This window comes from Muntiacus reevesi, chromosome 1 (genome assembly GCF_963930625.1).
Source record: "Muntiacus reevesi chromosome 1, mMunRee1.1, whole genome shotgun sequence".
NCBI lineage: Eukaryota > Metazoa > Chordata > Mammalia > Artiodactyla > Cervidae > Muntiacus > Muntiacus reevesi.
In genome coordinates, this window is record NC_089249.1 from 6,057,552 (window position 1) to 6,076,110 (window position 18,559).

An 18,559-nucleotide genomic window follows, 5' to 3' on the forward strand; every position below is an offset into this window, starting at 1 on the left:
CATTTCCTTCTTCATTGTTACTGACAATGTGAAATTAAACACATTACATAACTCTTCTAAGATACAATCTCTATACACATATTAATTTATATTAATAAATTATATATTATATATATATAATGTTACCTTCACCATAAGTCTGACTGAGTAGTAAGAAAGTATATGTGTACTTTATATAGTAACTGCAATACATAGAAAGTATTTTTTGCTAATATCAACTCTGAGAGAATGCTCATGGAAGCTTTCCAATGAGAAACTTAAAACTTAAAACTTGACTCTTTTCCAGGCAGGCCTCAAATCTAATACATAATTTTAAAAATCTAAGTACTGAGTGACAGTTTAGCAAGTTGAGCTCATATAAAATAAATAGATAATAATTTTAAAGTGAAAGTTGCTCAGTTGTGTCTGACTCTTTGCAACCCCATTGACTATACAGTCCATGGAATTCTCCAAGCCAGAATACTGGAGTGGGTAGCCTTTTCCTTCTCCAAGGGATCTTCCCAACCCAGTGATCAAACCCAGGTCTCCCTCACTGTGGGCAGATTCTTTACCAGCTGAGCTATAAGGGAAGCCCAAGAATACTGGAGTGGGTAGCCTATCCCTTCTCCAGCCAATCTTCCCGACCCAGGAATCAAATCTGCTGCATTGCCGGTGGATTCTTTACCAACTGAGCTATCAGGGAAGTTAATAATTTTAAAAGTTCTTTGAATCCTTGAATTATCCATTAGGCACATAAGGTGATGAAGATTCTTGTCATAATAGCAACTAATGTATGAAATATATAGTAATATGTTTACTGAAAAACCTGTGGCTCTCAAATATAGAAATTTCACACTACTAAAACTTATAGACAAGATGATGCCACAAATCAACAAAACAAGCATAGATACAGAGAACTGATTGGTGGTTATCTGAGGGGAACAGGTCGACAGGGAAGATGAAATGAGTAAAGTGGGTCAACTGTATGATTATGGATGAAAACTAAATTTTTGGTTTTAACATGCTGTAGGATGGCTTCCCAGGTGGCACAGTGGTAAAGAACCCGCCTGCCAGTCAGGAGACACAGGAGATGGGCTGGATCCCTGAGTCGGGAAGATCCCCTGGAAGAGGAAATGGCAACTCACTCCAGTATGCTTGCCTGAAACATTCCATACAGAGGAACTTGGCAGGCTACAATCCAGGGGTCACAAAGAGCTGGACATGACTGAGCACACACGCACATGCACGTGCATATACACACACACACATGCTGTAGTATATAGAAGTGGAAATGTAATGCGTATGTATGAAACCTATATAATAACATGTTACAAACCAATGTTGCCACAATAAAAAGCAAATTCAAAATAGATGATGATGATAATGGTATTAATAATAATTAAAACTACTATTAATTGAAAACTTTCTTATGCCAAAAGCTTGATTATAGTGTATTATGAGTTTCCCTGCTGGTTCAAATGGTAAAGAATCTGCTTGCAAGGCAGGAGACCTAAGAAACATGGGTTTGATCCCTAAGTTGGAAAATCTCCTAGACAAGGGAATGGCTACCCACTCCAGTGTTCTTGCCTGGAGAATTCATTGGACAGAGGAACCTGGCTGGCTACAGTCCATGGGGTGACAAAGAGTCAGACAGGACTGAGTGACTAACTCTTTCACTTTGCTTACATCTATTGAATGAAATAGGTAAACTGATAGAGTTCATTCAACCTTAAAACTGTTCAAGAACCTCTCAAAAGCTATGTTTAGTAGTAGTGCAGGGCCTCATAGCTAGGTTGTCTGATATCAAAGCAGTATTCTTACTGTATTCTTACAAATGAGGGTTGCAAACAAATCAGTGATTTCCTAAATGCAACTCTGCTAAAGTGCAAATAAGAATTCTTTTTAATGCAAAACAATTCTGAAGTTCACTAAAATAGTAATACTAGCTGAGAAATTTTTGAAAAAGATACAACTGTTTCAGGCATTAAATCTTATTTTTCAATAAGCATGTGATTCCAGCATATAAAGACAGCAAATCAGTGAAAGAAACAAAAGCTTGAAATATATCTAGTATGTATAAAATGTACTATTAATACATTATCATACAATAAATTCCATAAAATAAAAGAAATTAGAATTTATTAGGAATTTTATATATATTTTGGGCCCTATTGGCTAATATTTTACCAGAATACCAGTAATTTCTTGATCCTGCTTGGCTGTGCATCCTATCATGATTTATCTGTAAAACTTATTTGCTGGAAGTACAGTAGTAAGTTAGAAGCAAATTATTTAATTGGTGGGAACTGATTATCAGGTTGAACTAAAGTATTTGGGGAAGCCTTGAGATCTTGGAAGACATTCCCTTTCTGCCTAAGTTACATTATGGATACTAGTAAGGGGGGAAAAACAACCTTGTCACTATGAAATTGAATATAACTCATGTGTGAGAGGAAGAGAAATTAAAGAACGAACCTTCTGATCTGACCCAATGTGGGTAAGTATCAGAACAGTGACAAACCACACATATAGTTTTAAAACAAGTGATGCACACCCATTAATCTTTTGACTTGATAGATTCCTAAATTCTAATTTAGTATTCACATATCTTTAAAGAAAAGAAATAAGAAAAAGTAGGGCAAAAACTTTCCTTTCCTCTCTATATTTTTTAAGTGTTAGAAAAAAATCGTTGATAGAAAAAACTTGAGTAAAAACCTCAGTTTACATCGTATAGAAAAAGTATTTTATATTAACCAATATTTGAAAATAATATATAAGGGACTTCCCTGGCAGTTACAGTTAAGATTCTGTGCTTCAAATGCAAGGGTTTGACCACAGATTGGGAATGACGACCCCACAAGCCTCACACCATGGCCAAAATTAAAATAAAATATTGATAATAAATTTAAAAACTGACATTAGGAAATACTTGGTTTTCAGTGTATAAATATACACAATCTAAAAGAGAAAAGACTAATAAAAAGAACATACTTCTCTATACCAAAAAATTGATTAAAATATTGAAATAGAAACCAGAATAGTGTTTACACACACAATAAAAGGAGAACCATCAAACTTGTTCTAGTTCCCAGACTGGCTCCACATCGATACCTCCATTCAGAAATGGTTGTTTTTAGGTTGTGAGATTACATTTTTTTAAAAAGCCACATGCTTTGAAAGATATATTTACATAATTAAAATTTTGGAGCCACATTGATATACAGTTTTAGGTACACCAAGTTGCTTAATATCAATTTTCTCATTTGAAAATAGTGAATAAAAATGATTATGGCATATAGTACCTGTTTGTTTATGTATCAGCTTTTATTATTATAAGATATATCATTTTATATTAAGAAGAAACTGGGGCAAAAAATTAGTAGAATGTTGACATATTTTCCATCTGAAGAATTGTCCTCAAATATTATATTATGGGTGTCTGCCTTATAAGAATAGTAACTCTATGGATATGATACTCCTTAGAATACAAACCTGGAAATTTGGAGAAGGACAGACCTCATGTCAAAAGTATTCTATGTAACCAACCATTACTATTCCATTACTAATACACAGTGGGGCTGTTGTCTTGTCCAAAGGAATATCAGTTCACTTGCTTTGAATTAAAGAATAGTTATTATATCTGCAGAAACTATGATATAATATTATTCACACATATATATTATTCACACTGATATAATATTATTTTAGTGAGTAAGAGATACTCTTAATATTTAATTCCTAATCAAAGTAACATTGAAATGAAAATATTGTCACATCACAAGTTGAAAACATACAATGTTTTCATATGTTTTAAGGAAATAAAATAATGATCTATATACCTGTATATGTTAGACAGATCATATTATAAAACTTAGAAAAATATTTGTGTCATATATATAACTATCTTTGGTATAGTAATTTTATAAAAACAAAGATAATTAAGACCCTTAGAAAACACAGTTTGTCCATTATATATTATAATGGCATTACAAATATCAGTGAGAGAATCATTTACTGTGTAATATTCTTTTCACAGCATCTTTCACATCCCTGTTTCTCAGACTGTATATTAGAGGATTTAACATTGGGATTACAAGGGTGTAGAACACAGCTACAACCTTGCTCTCTTCTGGAGAGGAGACAGCTCCAGGTTGGGCATACGTGAAGAACACAGTCCCGTAGAATAAGCTCACCACTGCTATATGAGAGCCACAGGTGGAGAAAGTCCTACTCCTGCCGTGGGTTGAAGGGATCTTTAGCACAGAATAGAGGATATATGCATAGGAAACCAGAATGACAGTTGTGGTGGTGGTGATGATGAGAGCAGAAAGAATGCACAGAACAACCTCGTTCACAAAGGTGTCCACACAGGAGATCTTGATCAGGGCTGGGACATCACAGAAAAAGTGGTCCAATCTGTTTTCCCCACAGAAACGCAAACTAAAGGTGAAACTTGTTTGGACTGCAGCATTGATGCAGCCACAGGTATAGGAGCCGGTTACCAACTGAACACAGAGTTTTGGGGACATATGCACAGGATACAGGAGTGGGGAGCAAATGGCTGAGAATCGATCAAATGCCATGACAGCCAGGAGAAAGCCCTCAGTGGTGACAGACAGAGCAAAGAAGAAAAATTGGACTGCACAGCCTCTGTAAGAAATTTTCTTTTCATTAGACAAGAAGTTGGCTAAAGTTTTGGGAGCAATGACTGTGGAGTAGCAGAGATCTAAATAGGACAAGTTTCTAAGGAAGAAATACATAGGTATTTGAAGTCTGGAGTCCATCTTAATGACAACTATCATGGTGATATTTCCCACCAGAGTGACCACATAGACCAGCAGGAATCCTAGAAACAGGAGGATCTGTAGCTTTGGAGGGGTTCTAAATCCCAGCAAAATAAACTCAGTCACCTCTGAGAGGTTCCTATTAAACTCACTCTTCATAGCTGAGATAAAGGCAGGGCTGGAGAGATAGTAACATAAAAGAAGTGAACAATCAGAATACTATAATCTGAACTATACAGAATAATATAACAATGCATGTTATAGTAAAAATAAGAAGGAACCAGCATGGGAGAAAATCATTTCATACTATATTGTTCCCAATATTTTACAAATAATCAATAAAAAAAAAAAATAGAACTACTTTCAAAGTCTTCCTAGTAAAGAGTTAAATCTGACTGGTTATCCTTTTTCAGATATGCTTATTTGCAAATATTATGGATTCGCTCTCCAAATATGCCTTGGTAAAGTGGAGATTCTAAGAAAATGTTTGGAAATATGAGCCTTTTCCCCCTGGATTTATTATCAGTTTGCTGGTGTTGAAAGGTGCCTCCTTTAATGGATGGTACATGTGCTCCTCCCCCCTCCCTGTCCTATTCCTCTGGGTCATCCCGTGCACCAGCTTTGAGCGCCCTGTCTCACACATGGAACCTGGACTGCTGGCCTATTTAACATATGATAATATACACGCTTCAGTGCCGTTCTCTCAAACCACCCCACCCTCGCCTTCTCCCACAGAGTCCAGAAGTCTGTTCTCTATATCTGTGTCTCTTTTGCTGTCTCACATCTAGGGTCATCATTACCATCTTTCTAAATTCCATATATATGTGCTAATATACTGTATTGGTGTTTTTCTTGCTGACTTACTTCACATTGTATAATAGGCACCAGTTTCATCCACCTCATTAGAAGTGACTCAAATGCGTTTTACACATTTACATCACATCCTTGTTTCGTCCATTATTTTTGTCCCTATGGTGACATACACTCTTAACGGCACAGTTTGCTAAAAAACAGAATGATTCTTGCTTATATTTCCTAAACACAATGAAATCAGACTTTATTGTTTTCCTTTCACACTTCTTTCCTTCCTAATTTTCTTCCTTTGTTTCTTCTCTCTTTTGCTTACTTTGGATTTTGCAGATTAGAATGCAAGTGGAGAATTCAAAAATCTTTGACATATTTTTCTGTCTTTTCAGAAGCAGGAAAAAAATTAATTACAAATACAAAGATCTGTTCATATACAGCATGGAAGGCACATAGAACAATTTAGAGATAGTCACAAAAGAAAAACTATATATTCAAACAAGCTTGTACTATATTTATTTAGATTTATGCTATTTTGACTATAAAATGTCCACAGATAAAATACACTGAGAGGTAAAGAAAGAGTTTTTCTTCTAATTTTATGAATGGGGATATTGAGACAAAAACATATTCAAGAGATTTCTTTAGAGTCATGAGGTTGAGCAGCATAGTGATTTGTTATTCAATAATCATAAAATACTAAAGAAAACTGACAATAAATTTAAAAACTCACATACTATAAAAATGATACCTAAAAAGCTCATGTGCTATAGAAATATCTTTTCTAATAAAAATTTATACTTTTATATATATAAACTATATAATTACAGTACATAAATAAAATCACATATGATCTGAATTAGGAAACGTCTCCTAAATTTTTTTATATTTTTTGTTGCCAGTACTATAATTTTATTCCTGTGACACTATTCTCAGACTAGTTAGAATTGTGAAAGTATATTAAAATCAATTCAGTACAGTTTCGGTATCTACTTTTTTGAAAATTTTAAAGGTTATTAGAATTGTTGACTGATAGATTTTAGAAGGCAGAGGAATGGTTAAAAAAAAAAAAAAAAACCTCTGTGAAAACTGTCAACTACAAAATGCTTACTTTCCTTAAAATTCATATATAAAGTTTCTGATTTCAACAGAAAAAAAATTATCTAAAAGGGAAAAGTGTTGAGAACAACTTACCTATAAAAATATAGTCACAACAATGGATACTACTTCTCATCTTAGTATATCTTCTATGATAAGTATTGTATTATACATTCATGAAGAAACAAGCATTTGAAAAGAAACAAACCTTTGTTTAACAGGAAGTTTTTCTGCAACATAGGTTGCAGTCCATCACTGTTAAGATCATGTCTCAAATTGCTAAGGTGAACAGTCGCTAACACAAATTGTGGTTTATCTCTCTCTCTCATTTACTATACTTTTCATTGATTAAACCAACAAATATACTAGAAATGGGTCCTGAGAGAAATTCTTTCATGGGAAGGGAAACCTTGATGGTGAGAATTCTCTATGCAGGGTATTCTTTGGGGATTAAGGCCTTTCTCACCTATGATGTATTTTCTATTGATATCATAATGAAAAAAGGAAAATGAGAGAAAAAATTATTAATTAGTAAGCTCACAAGACTTTTAGAGAGTTAGATACTCTCTCTAGAGGACATAAGGGCTAGAGTTATAGTTACAAAACTTAGTAATTTTAAAAAACACATTTGGATAAGAAATAATTGATTCTTCTTTTAATTCATGATTTACCCAGAGAGGTATTCATAATTTTTCATTTGAATGGATTACAACCATTTTAGAAATTAATTCCTTATCTCTACTATAAATACATCATTCTTGTATTAATACACAGAATAATCTAAACAGTCCATGGAAGAACTGGGGGGAAAAGTGGGGATGATTTTGAAGTAACATAGGTATTAGCAAGATCAGGAGATTATAGCTCCACCTATGATTTCAAGGCACTAGAAGAGGAGGTGTTAAAGGATCTCAGAAACCTGGAAATCTCTTCAAGACTGAGAACCATGATGGGGTTTGAACACTAAGTGATAGAACCGGAAAAAAGAAACAATCCAATTGAAAGAGAAACATATGTCTTGTATTCCTTTATCCTCAGTTCTGCCATTATAGTGTGAAACCAGCCACAGACAACAGGTAAATGAACAAGTGCAAACATTTGGCCTAGAGGTTATAGTTGGATGACTCTAGACTATATAAAGATTCCTCAATGAATATGTTGGGAAAGAAGAAATCTTACATAAAATATTTTTAAGACTTCACAGTTATGTTCTGTGCATTTCAAAATGTTCCTTGAGATTGCTTCTTCTAATAATATTTCCCTTTAGCTAGAAAATATACTTGTGCTCATCTTGCATGAAAAGTTCCCTTGATATCTCCAGTTTTCTGAGATCTCTATTCTTTCCCATCCTGTTGTTTTCCTCTATTTCTATACATGCAAAAGTATATATATAGAATATATATATGAGGTGTATGTATGCATCCCCAAACAGCAGAACACAGTTTTTCAAGTGTACACAGAACATTCTTCAGGACAGATCACATGCTAGGCTACAAAGCAAGTCTCAGTAAATTTTAAAAGATTAAAATCATATCAAGCATTTTTACTGACTACAATAGCATATGACTAGAAATCAATTATAAGAAAAAGCTGTAGAATCATAAGCATGTGAAGATGAAACAGTACACTATTAAATAACCAATAGGTCAGTGCTGAAATCAAAAAGGAAGTCAAAATTAAATGGAGATTAATGAAAATGAAAAGCAATGATCCAAATTATGGGAAGCAACAAAAGAGATCACAAGAAGGAAGCTTATACTGGTACAATCCCACCTCAGGAAAGAAGAAAATCTCAAATAAACACTCTAATCTTATTCTGAAAGGAAGTTAGAGGTAAGAAAGAATAAATGAAAAGAAAAATCAACTACTACATGCGAGTAGCAGGAAAGAAATAATAAAGATCAGAGCAGAAATAAGTAAAATAGCAATTAACAAACAATAGAAAAGACCAATGAAACAAATTCTGTTTCTTTGAGAAGATAAAGAAAATTGATCAATGTTTAGCTGAAATTGTCAGAAAAAAAGAGAGAGAACCCAAGTATGTATAATCAGAAATAAAAGAGAAGTTACAAACAACACCACTGAAATACAAATAATTATAAAACATTACTAAGAAAAAGTAAAGGCTAATAAAAAGGAGAAATTACTAAAAATGTTTAATTCTCAAGACTGAATCAAGAAGGAATAGAAAATATAAACAGATTGATTACCAGTAATGAAATTGAATCACTAATAGCAATTACCCAACAAACAACCAGACCAGCTTCACAAGAATACTGCCAAACATTTAAAGAAGACTTAACACCTATCCTTCTCAAACTATCACAAAAAATTGAAGAGGAAGGAACAACTTCCAAAGTCATTCTATGAGGCCAACACCCTGATGACAAAACCAGACATAAAATGAAAAAAAAGAAAAGTACAAGCCAACATCACTGTTAAATATAGATGCAAAAATCTTCAACAACTTATTAGCAAAAAAAACACAATACATAAATACTATCATAAAACATCTTCAAGTGAGATTTATCCCTGGGATGAAAGGATGAGTCAAAATCAACAATTCAGTCCATTTGTTCACCTCATTAACTAATTGAAAATAAAAGTTATATAACTATCTCAGTAGAGCCCCAAGAAGCTTTGAACAGGATTCAACATCCATTTATGATTTAAATGATCAACAATGAGTGAAAACTTAAAAACATTTCCTCTAAATTAGGAATAAAGTAAGGATGATCAGACAAGAAAAAGAATTCTAATTGGAAAAAATAAAATAAAACTATCAGTATTTTTAAATGTTATGATATTATTTATAGAAAATCCTAGAAGATGCCACCAAAATACTATTAGAATAAGTTAATTCATTAAAGTTACAGAATAAAAATTAACATACATAAATGTATAGTGCTTCTGTACACTAACAACAAACTATCAGGAAGAGAAACTAAGAAAAATTCAATTGATAATTGGTTCAAAAAGAACTAAGTACCTAAGTTTTAATCTAACGAATGAGATAAAAAAAATCTGGACTTGGAAAACTGTAAGACACTGATGAAAGAAATTGAAGACAACAAAACAAACAAATATCTGTCATGTTCCTGAATTGTAAGAATTAATATTGTAGAAATAGCCATACTACCCAAGGCAATCTACAGATTTAGTGTGATTCCTATCAAATTACCAATGACATATTTAAACACAATGATAGCAAGTAATTCTAGAATTTGTATGGGAACAAAAGTTCCCAGATAGCTGAACCAATCTTGAGAAAGAAGGACAAAACTGGAAATATCATAATCCTTTATTTCATACTATACTACAAAGCAAAGTAATCAAAATAGTATGGTACTGGCACAAAAACAAACATATAGATCAAAGGAACAGAATAGGAAGCCCAGAAGTAAATCCGGGTTTACGCATCAATTAATCTACAATAACAGAGAAAAAAAATACACAGTAGAGAGAAAGCAGACTCTTTAATAAATGGTGTTGATAAATCTGGATAGCTGTATGCAAAAGAATCATACAAAAGGGTTTGCTTTCTAATACCATATACAAAAATAAATTCAAGATGGATTCAAAACTCAAATGTAAGATCTGAAATCATAAAACTCTTAGAAGAAAGCATAGACAGTACACTCTTGATATCACTCTTAGCAGTATTTTTTTTTTTTTTTTTGGGTCAATCTCCTCTAACAAGGGTAGCAAAAGTAAAAATAAATCAAATTTTTTGTTAACTCATTTGTTGTGTTAATCAACTCTTGAATTTTTCCAACATCCATATCTTGAAACACCTTACTCACTTCACCAGCTTTTTTGCCCTGTCTTCAATGCCTTTCATGATTTTCTTGATTGGCTCTATTGTAAATCATGTGAAGTCATACAACATCTGGATACAGTCTCTCCAGCAGGAATTTACTGTTTCAGGCTTGATGGCTTTCACAGCTTTTTCTATAACAATGATGGCATCTTCAATGGTATAATCCTTTCAGACTTTCATTATGTTCAGGGTTCTCTTCCATATCATTGACAATATTTTGCAGAGTATCATGTGTAATGAGCCTTACAGATCCATATGCCCCCTGATGTAGAGGCTGAATTAGAGATGTTGTGTTCAGGAGAAAAGTAGATGCCTTTGGTTTTTAACTCATGGGAATCTTGGTGGCCAGGGACACTATACAATATCAAAAATAAAATAAATAAATTTAAGACATACCCCTCCAGCAAAGTACTTCCTAATTTAGGGATAAAGCCTTAGTGGGACCAATCCAGAAAAGACAAGACTACTTGTTACTCCTTCTTGCTATACAACAAAAAGATTGGCAGCTGCCGTTTGTTTCCCTTTAAATCTTAGAGGTTAGTCGTTTTATAGGTAAGGACAGTTTTGAACATAAACCTAAACACATTTGCACAAAACAATAGGGTGAGCCTATCCATTCTTGGCTTAAATCCTGGTGCTTACTCCCCTTCCTCACTAATAAATATCCTTTGTGACAGTTTTTTCCCTAGAAAATGGCACTTTTATCTGCATTAAAACCTGGTTCAGACAGATATCCTTTCTCCTCAATGATTTTCTAAATGGCATTTGGGAACTTATCTGCCACCTCTTGATCAGCAGAAGATGCTTCTTGTGTTATCCTGACACTTTTTAAACTAAAACTCTTTCTAAAATTATGAAACCATCCTTTTCCGTCATCAGACTTTCCAGTTTTAGATCCTTCACCTTCCTTTTGCTTTACATTGTCATGTAATAATGTATTAGAATCTATAGATATGTCTTTCTTATAGCAATCCTGCACACAATAAAAGCTGCATGTTTAATACAAGATAAAAATATTTCACAAAAGTTCAAAGTTTTCGTGCCTACTGAAATAGCTACAGCAAGCTATATCCTCTCAAATTTTTTTTTAATTAATACTCCTTGCAAGGGATTCATTCATTTTTTTTTATTAGTTGAAGGTTAATTACTTCATAACATTTCAGTGGGTTTTGTCATACATTGATATGAATCAGTCATAGAGTTACACGTATTCCCCATTCCGATCCCCCCTCCCACCTCCCTCTCTACCCTATCCCTCTGGGTCCTCCCAGTGCACCAGGCCCGAGCACTTGTCTCATGCATCCCACCTGGGCTGGTGATATGTTTCACCATAGATAATATACATGCTGTTCTTTCAAAACATCCCACCCTCACCTTCTCCCACAGAGTTCAAAAGTCTGTTCTGTACTTCGGTGTCTCTTTTTCTGTTTTGCATATAGGGTTATCGTTACCATCTTTCTAAATTCCACATATATGTGTTAGTATGCTGTAATGTTCTTTATCTTTCTGGCTTACTTCACTCTGTATAATGGGCTCCAGTATCATCCATCTCATTAGAACTGATTCAAATGAATTCTTTTTAACAGCTGAGTAATATTCCATGGTGTATATGTACCACAGCTTCCTTATCCATTCATCTGCTGATGGGCATCTAGGTTGCTTCCATGTCCTGGCTATTATAAACAGTGCTGCGATGAACATTGGGGTGCACGTGTCTCTTTCAGATCTGGTTTCCTCAGTGTGTATGCCTAGAAGTGGGATTGCTGGGTCATATGGCAGTTCTATTTCCAGTTTTTTAAGAAATTTCCACACTGTTCTCCATAGTGGCTGTACTAGTTTGCATTCCCACCAACAGTGTAAGAGGATTCCCTATTCTCCACACCCTCTCCAGCATTTATTGCTTGTAGACTTTTGGATAGCAGCCATCCTGACTGGTGTGCAATGGTACCTCATTGTGGTTTTGATTTGCATTTCTCTGATAATGAGTGATGTGGAGCATCTTTTCATGTGTTTGTTAGCCATCTGTATGTCTTCTTTGGAGAAATGTCTGTTTAGTTCTTTGGCCCATTTTTTGATTGGGTCAATTATTTTTCTGGAATTGAGCTGCAGGAGTTGCTTGTATATTTTTGAGATTAATCCTTTGTCTGTTTCTTCATTTGCTATTATTTTCTCCCAATCTGAGGGCTGTCTTTTCACCTTACTTATAGTTTCCTTTGTTGTGCAAAAGCTTTTAAGTTTCATTAGGTCCCATTTGTTTAGTTTTGCTTTTATTTCCAATATTCTGGGAGGTGGGTCATAGAGGATCTTGCTGTGATTCCAACGGGAACACACCTATCAATAATTACCTTAAATGTAAATAGGTTGATTGCCCCAACCAAAAGACAAAGATTGGCTGAATGGATACAAAAACAAGACCCCTATATATGCTGTCTACAAGAGACCCACCTCAAAACAAGAGACACATACAGACTAAAAGTGAAGGGCTGGAAAAAAATACTTCACGCAAACAAAGACCAAAAGAAAGCAGGAGTCGCAATACTCATATCAGATAAAATAGACTTTCAAATAAAGCATGTGAAAAGAGACAAAGAAGGACACTACATAATGATCAAAGGATCAATCCAAGAAGATATAACAATTATAAATATATATGCACCCAACATAGGAGCACCGCAATATGTACGGCAAACGCTAACGAGTATGAAAGAGGAAATTAATAGTAACACAATAATAGTGGGAGACTTTAATACCCCACTCACAACTATGGATAGATCAACTAAACAGAAAATTAACAAGGAAACACAAACCTTAAATGACACAATGGACCAGCTAGACCTAATTGATATCTATAGGTGATTCATCTTAAAATGATGGGCAACCATAGCTACAGACTCCAATCAGTTGAATGTACCAAGCAGTTCAACTTTTCCTTCTAAGGTCATGACTATTCTCTGCTTCTTAGGAGAACTTCCAGCATCACTAGTGAGTGGCATTTCGTAGGAGTCTTATAGTGTTTATTTAAGACATTCCACTAACCAGGATGGAAAATATATAAGTGGGAGAGATCACTTTTTACTGTGGTGCCCAGTGTATTGGAGAGACTAGCAGCTCACATGGAGTGTCATGTGCAGCCTTATGTATACACTCATAGGACTTGAGCTCACTACAACAGCAGCAGGGAGGCAGCTACAAAACTACGACAGTAGCACGGGATGTACTAGTCAATTTCCTATAATTATGGTTTAATGCTGCATTCTTATGTTTTTACATTTCTCTCAGTTGGAAATGGTTCCAAGTATGGTCTGTAAGTATTTGTGTGCATTTATTTTGGTAAATTTTAACTTCTTATAATAAATTTGTGTATATTTTATGATAATAAATGACAAAATAGAGTAGTACTTACATACAGTTTATGCATTCATGGCACATCTAACTTTTTCTTAATTTTTAAAAAATATTTCTAGGCCACATGGTTCATCTGCAAGTTTTTTCAAACTGCTGCAAATATTCAAAAATTTCTAATACATTTATTGAAAACAATTTGTGTATAAGACAGCATGTATATTTCAAACCAGTGTGTTCAAGGGTTCACTCTATAGTCATACAATATAATAATGGGGTTAGGGCTTAAACATATGTGTTTTGAAAAACATAATTCAACCCATAACACTTTTCTTTCTGCTTCTTGTCTATTACATTAGCTAAGACTTACAGTTGGATGTTAAAAGATTTTTGTAATGGGGACTTTTAGCCTTGTTCCAAATTTTATCAAGAAAGCTTCAGCTCTCTCACCATAAATATGACCTTAGCTCTAGATTTTTGGTAGATGTTACTTTTCAAGGTAAGGAAATTATCCTCTATTCCTAGCCTGCTAAGAGCAGCTTTATTTTTATGTGTTTCTACCATCTCACACATACCATTCAGGTTCAAAATGATGAGACACACCTTCTTTGCTTCATCCCTCTCATACTAATCAGTTTCTAGGTTCTGCATATTTTACTTATAATTTTTAAATAAACCTTTTAAAAATTACATTGTCATACTTAAAGCCCCATAAAAACACAAACTAATAAAGCAGTTTTGCTAACTCCAATCTTGTGTCCTTCAAATATATTTTCCTTGCAACCATAGGAAGACTTTCCTTGATGACCAAAGCCCACTCTCAGGCACCCCACTTTACAATCTTCCTGTTTACTGTTTGCATACATTAAACAATAAAACAAAATCTCTAGATTTTAATTACCTGTCCAATGATCTGATTCCAACATTAAACTGTAAATTACCCCAAAGAATAAGTTTATTCATACCTAAGCCTATTTCAAGATCAAACATGCTAGACAGAGATTAAATAAAATTAATGGAGTAAATAAAGATACAGAGCCATAGTAAGTAAATTTTGGATCATACTCTATTTTGACAAGTGCCTAACTTCTATTCTTTTATTAAATATTCCTTAAATAATTAATACAGGAAAAATTATGAAGGTTCATTTAAGGAAATGATTGCTCAAAAAGATTTGTATATCTCTATCTCCCACTTTGTTTATTATATTGGATCCATGAGCAAGGAGGTCCTCAGAGCACTCCCCTATGCCTGACACACTCAGTATACAATTTCCCAAGTTCATGCACATGATGAAATTACTTATTGTTGGTTTCTTCTTGTTATTACCTCCTCTTGATAGAACAAGTATAATAGAGTTGATTTAAGTGAAAATTCAACAATGATTATAAAAAAATTAATAAACAGAACCCTGAATTAAATAAAGTTGAAAGCCAAAGTGGGGTGGCTTTCATACGTACAACAGAGCAGAACCCTATGTGAAGGACAAAGAGTCTTCTTCTTTCCTGTCAAGGACTCAGCCAATGAAAAGCTAAGTACTCTTTTCACTACAGTGCCTATCAAAACTTAAAAAAATACACAGCATGAGAGTCATTAGTCAAATATTATTTGGAACAAAATGAAGATTATAGTCTGAGAAACAGCACCTCAGGTAGCTGCTCCAAAGATGGTCAGTATATGTATGTGATTTTGTTGAAGGGGGAGTACATGCAATCAAGCACAGATTTTTTGCAGAAGGTTTCTGCTAGTCACAAGGAACATTCATCATCATGAAGGATTTTAGTGCTTTTCTAGATATTAGGAGATACAAGAATTGGACTCATCAAATTGGCTCCTGAAAATATCTTTCTGAAGACCTGTCCTGCCAGTTTTTCCCAGAGCACAGAATGCCTCCTTTCTGCACTCTACCCTAACTCCTTTCAGAGGTTGTTGAAAATCAGCAGCTATACCAGCATATGATTTAAACTTTGTAGAGGTAGATAGCAATTTGTAGCTGATATGGTCAGTCTTTCTTTCCTCATCTTTAAGAGTTTTCCTTCCCATGTCATTCAGGAACTTGCATGTGTCTGGCCTTGGCTGCAGACCTTGAATTGCAACTTTGTGCTTCTCCTCCATGTTTGCTGGTGAAATATCTGGCAGCCTATTTGCTTCAGGTCAACATTTCAGTGGTTCCCACAGTGACCAGAGAAGACTCCCACCAGCTCTAGGGCAGGTGAACAAACAAGTGTGGTACCCTCATTTGAGCCCATTGTTGCATAGCATTTTTCTCACCAACCCTGGATATTGCAGGATGTTTTTCTCCTGGAACTGAGCTTCCACTTCTTTGCCTTTGAAGCCCTCCTGGTTTTATTTGAGATCTGTTTAAAGTTTCTGACATTCTGGTTAAGGTGTTGTTCTTTAGGCTAGTACTCATTTGACATTTTGGTGTGATTTGAGATAGACTGTTCCATGGAAACTGACTAGCCTTCAGTCTCTTCCCTGCAGAACTGGGGCTGCTTCTCCTAAGGTGGCTAGCCTTCAACCCGGTTGTTCGTGAACAGGGTTTTTTTCTGAGATGATGCTGGGATTTTTCAGGCTTTGCAAGGGCTACAAGAAGATTACTCTTCTTACCTGACAAAGACTGAGCCATTAAAAAGCCATAGACTGTTCACTAGAGCATTCACAAATTCCTCTTCCTTCTATAAAACTATTCTCCTTCCCTTGGCATACAGTGTTGCATGTGGCTCGCCATGATTACATACCACAAATTGCAATTCTCCACTGATCTCAAATAAACTCATCTTTGCTAGAGAAATTACTGACAGTCTGCTTGTTTCAACACCATTTAACATGCCAGAGAAACTAGTGATTTAACTGAGAAATAATTTACTTTAAAAGTAAGATGGACATTCTTGTCAATGTCCAATGACTGATGGTGTGTAAAATCTGTTGGTCTCTCAGTTGTCTCTGACACTTTGTGACCCTAGGGACTATAGCCTGCCAGGTTCCTCTGTCCATGGAATTCTCCAGGCAAGAATACTAGAGTGGGTAGCCACTCATTCTCTTGAGATCTTCGCAACCCAGAGATCAAACCTGGATCTCTTGCATTGCAGGCAGATTCTTTATGGTCTGAGTCACCAGGAACTGTGTATAAGGGAAGGACCAATGCCAAGGACTAACACCAAACAAAACAATTGCTTAACCACTGTAATAATATATTAAAATAGTTTCCAGCAGTATGCCATAAAAATAGAAATCAACTTTGTGAAATAAAATATTATTTGAGATCAGTCTGAAGATTCACCTTGAAAAATGCTTCTGCAGTGTCCAGATAATCTCCAATATCCAGGACATTTAGGTTTGACAATGCTCACATGAAAAAAAAGTAATATGTGGAAAGGATACATTACCTTTAAAAAGCTTTTGATAATATTTTTATGATACTCAGGAGAATAATCTCATTGATGACCAGCAGAGTACAAAATAAACAGACACCATGTCATATAGTGGAAGAGAAATAATAATCACAGAATAGTACTTTTCTTCTCCAAAAGTTTGTATAGCGCTTCTTTGACATCTTTGTTTCTCAGAGAGTAAATCAGAGGATTCAACATGGGAGTGAGCAGGGTGTAACACAAGGAGGCCACCTTACTCAGCTCAGGAAATCTGTCAGGAGTGAGATACACGAAGAAGACAGCCCCATAGAGTACACTCACGACTCCCAGGTGGGAGCTGCAAGTGGAGAAGGCTTTCTGACGTCCCTCGGTGGAGGGTATCTTTAGAACTGTGGTCACAATGTACAAATAAGAAACAATAATAACTATGATGGTAGGGAAGACAATGAGGACAGAGAAGGTGAAAGAAACCATTTTAGGGGTGAAGAGATCAGAACAAGATAGTCTCTGCAGGGGGCGAATATCACAGTAAAAATGGTCAATGTTTCGAGAAGCACAAAAGGATAAAGTAAATGTCATGCTGGTCTGAAGAACTGAGGTGATGCAGCCACAAAAATAGGAACCAGCCACCAACTGAACACAGACACGTGTTGACATCTGGACAGTGTAGAGGAGTGGGTTGCAGATGGCAATGAAGCGGTCATAAACCATGGCTGCCAGGAGAAATCCCTCAGTCACAATGAAGAGGGCAAAGAGAAAGAGCTGGGTCACACAGCCTGCAAAGGAGATGGACTTGCTCTCAGACCAGAAGTTGATCATAGCCTTGGGTGCAATAACAGAAGAATAGAAAAGATCGATGAAGGAGAGGTTGCCTAGGAAGAAATACATTGGAGTGTTCAGCCGGGGATCAGTCATAATAATGACCATCATGCCAACGTTCCCTAGAAGGATCATGGCATAGACAAGCAGAAAAAGCAGGAAGAGCAGAATGTGGAGCTCTGGGCGGACCCTGAAGCCGACAAGAATGAAGTCAGTCACTTCTGAGTGGTTGTGTGTTTCCCTGTCACCCATGGCAGAAACCTGCTGAGAGGTACAAGGCAAAATAAACAAATAAACTCTTGGCTGTCATCCTAGCTACAAATAATCTCTTTCAGTATAGGAGTCACAAAGCTATTCTATAATCATCATTTATTTTAACCTTAAAAATTACTAATCCATACATGTTGTGGAATTAGATCTTTTCCTTATGAAACTTATACAGTGCCTTCAAACTCAAATGCCGTTCATATTTGCAAGTATCACTTCTGTATATATTTCCTACTCACGATTTATGCAATAAATGCAGCGTCATGAAACTA

At 35.1% G+C, this 18,559-nt stretch overlaps 2 protein-coding genes across 2 annotated transcripts; both read right to left on the reverse strand.

Moving 5' to 3' along the window:
• Positions 1-3,986: 3,986 nt before the first annotated feature.
• LOC136163554 (olfactory receptor 9S13-like) lies at positions 3,987-4,922 on the reverse strand. Its single transcript, XM_065927998.1, has one exon. It carries the CDS (start codon positions 4,920-4,922, stop codon positions 3,987-3,989), a length of 936 nt encoding a protein of 311 aa, XP_065784070.1.
• Positions 4,923-17,330: 12,408 nt separating this feature from the next.
• Positions 17,331-18,329, reverse strand: LOC136159034 (olfactory receptor 9K2). The gene has a single exon (XM_065920843.1). The coding sequence runs from the start codon at positions 18,270-18,272 to the stop codon at positions 17,331-17,333; it is 942 nt and encodes a 313-aa protein (XP_065776915.1). The 5' UTR covers positions 18,273-18,329.
• Between the last annotated feature and the right edge of the window lie 230 nt (positions 18,330-18,559).

Excerpts from the sequence above, each read along its gene's own strand:
- LOC136163554 (XM_065927998.1), bottom strand. The coding sequence starts at position 4,922 with ATGAAGAGTGAGTTTAATAGGAACCTCTCAGAGGTGACTGAGTTTATT.
- LOC136159034 (XM_065920843.1), bottom strand. The coding sequence starts at position 18,272 with ATGGGTGACAGGGAAACACACAACCACTCAGAAGTGACTGACTTCATT.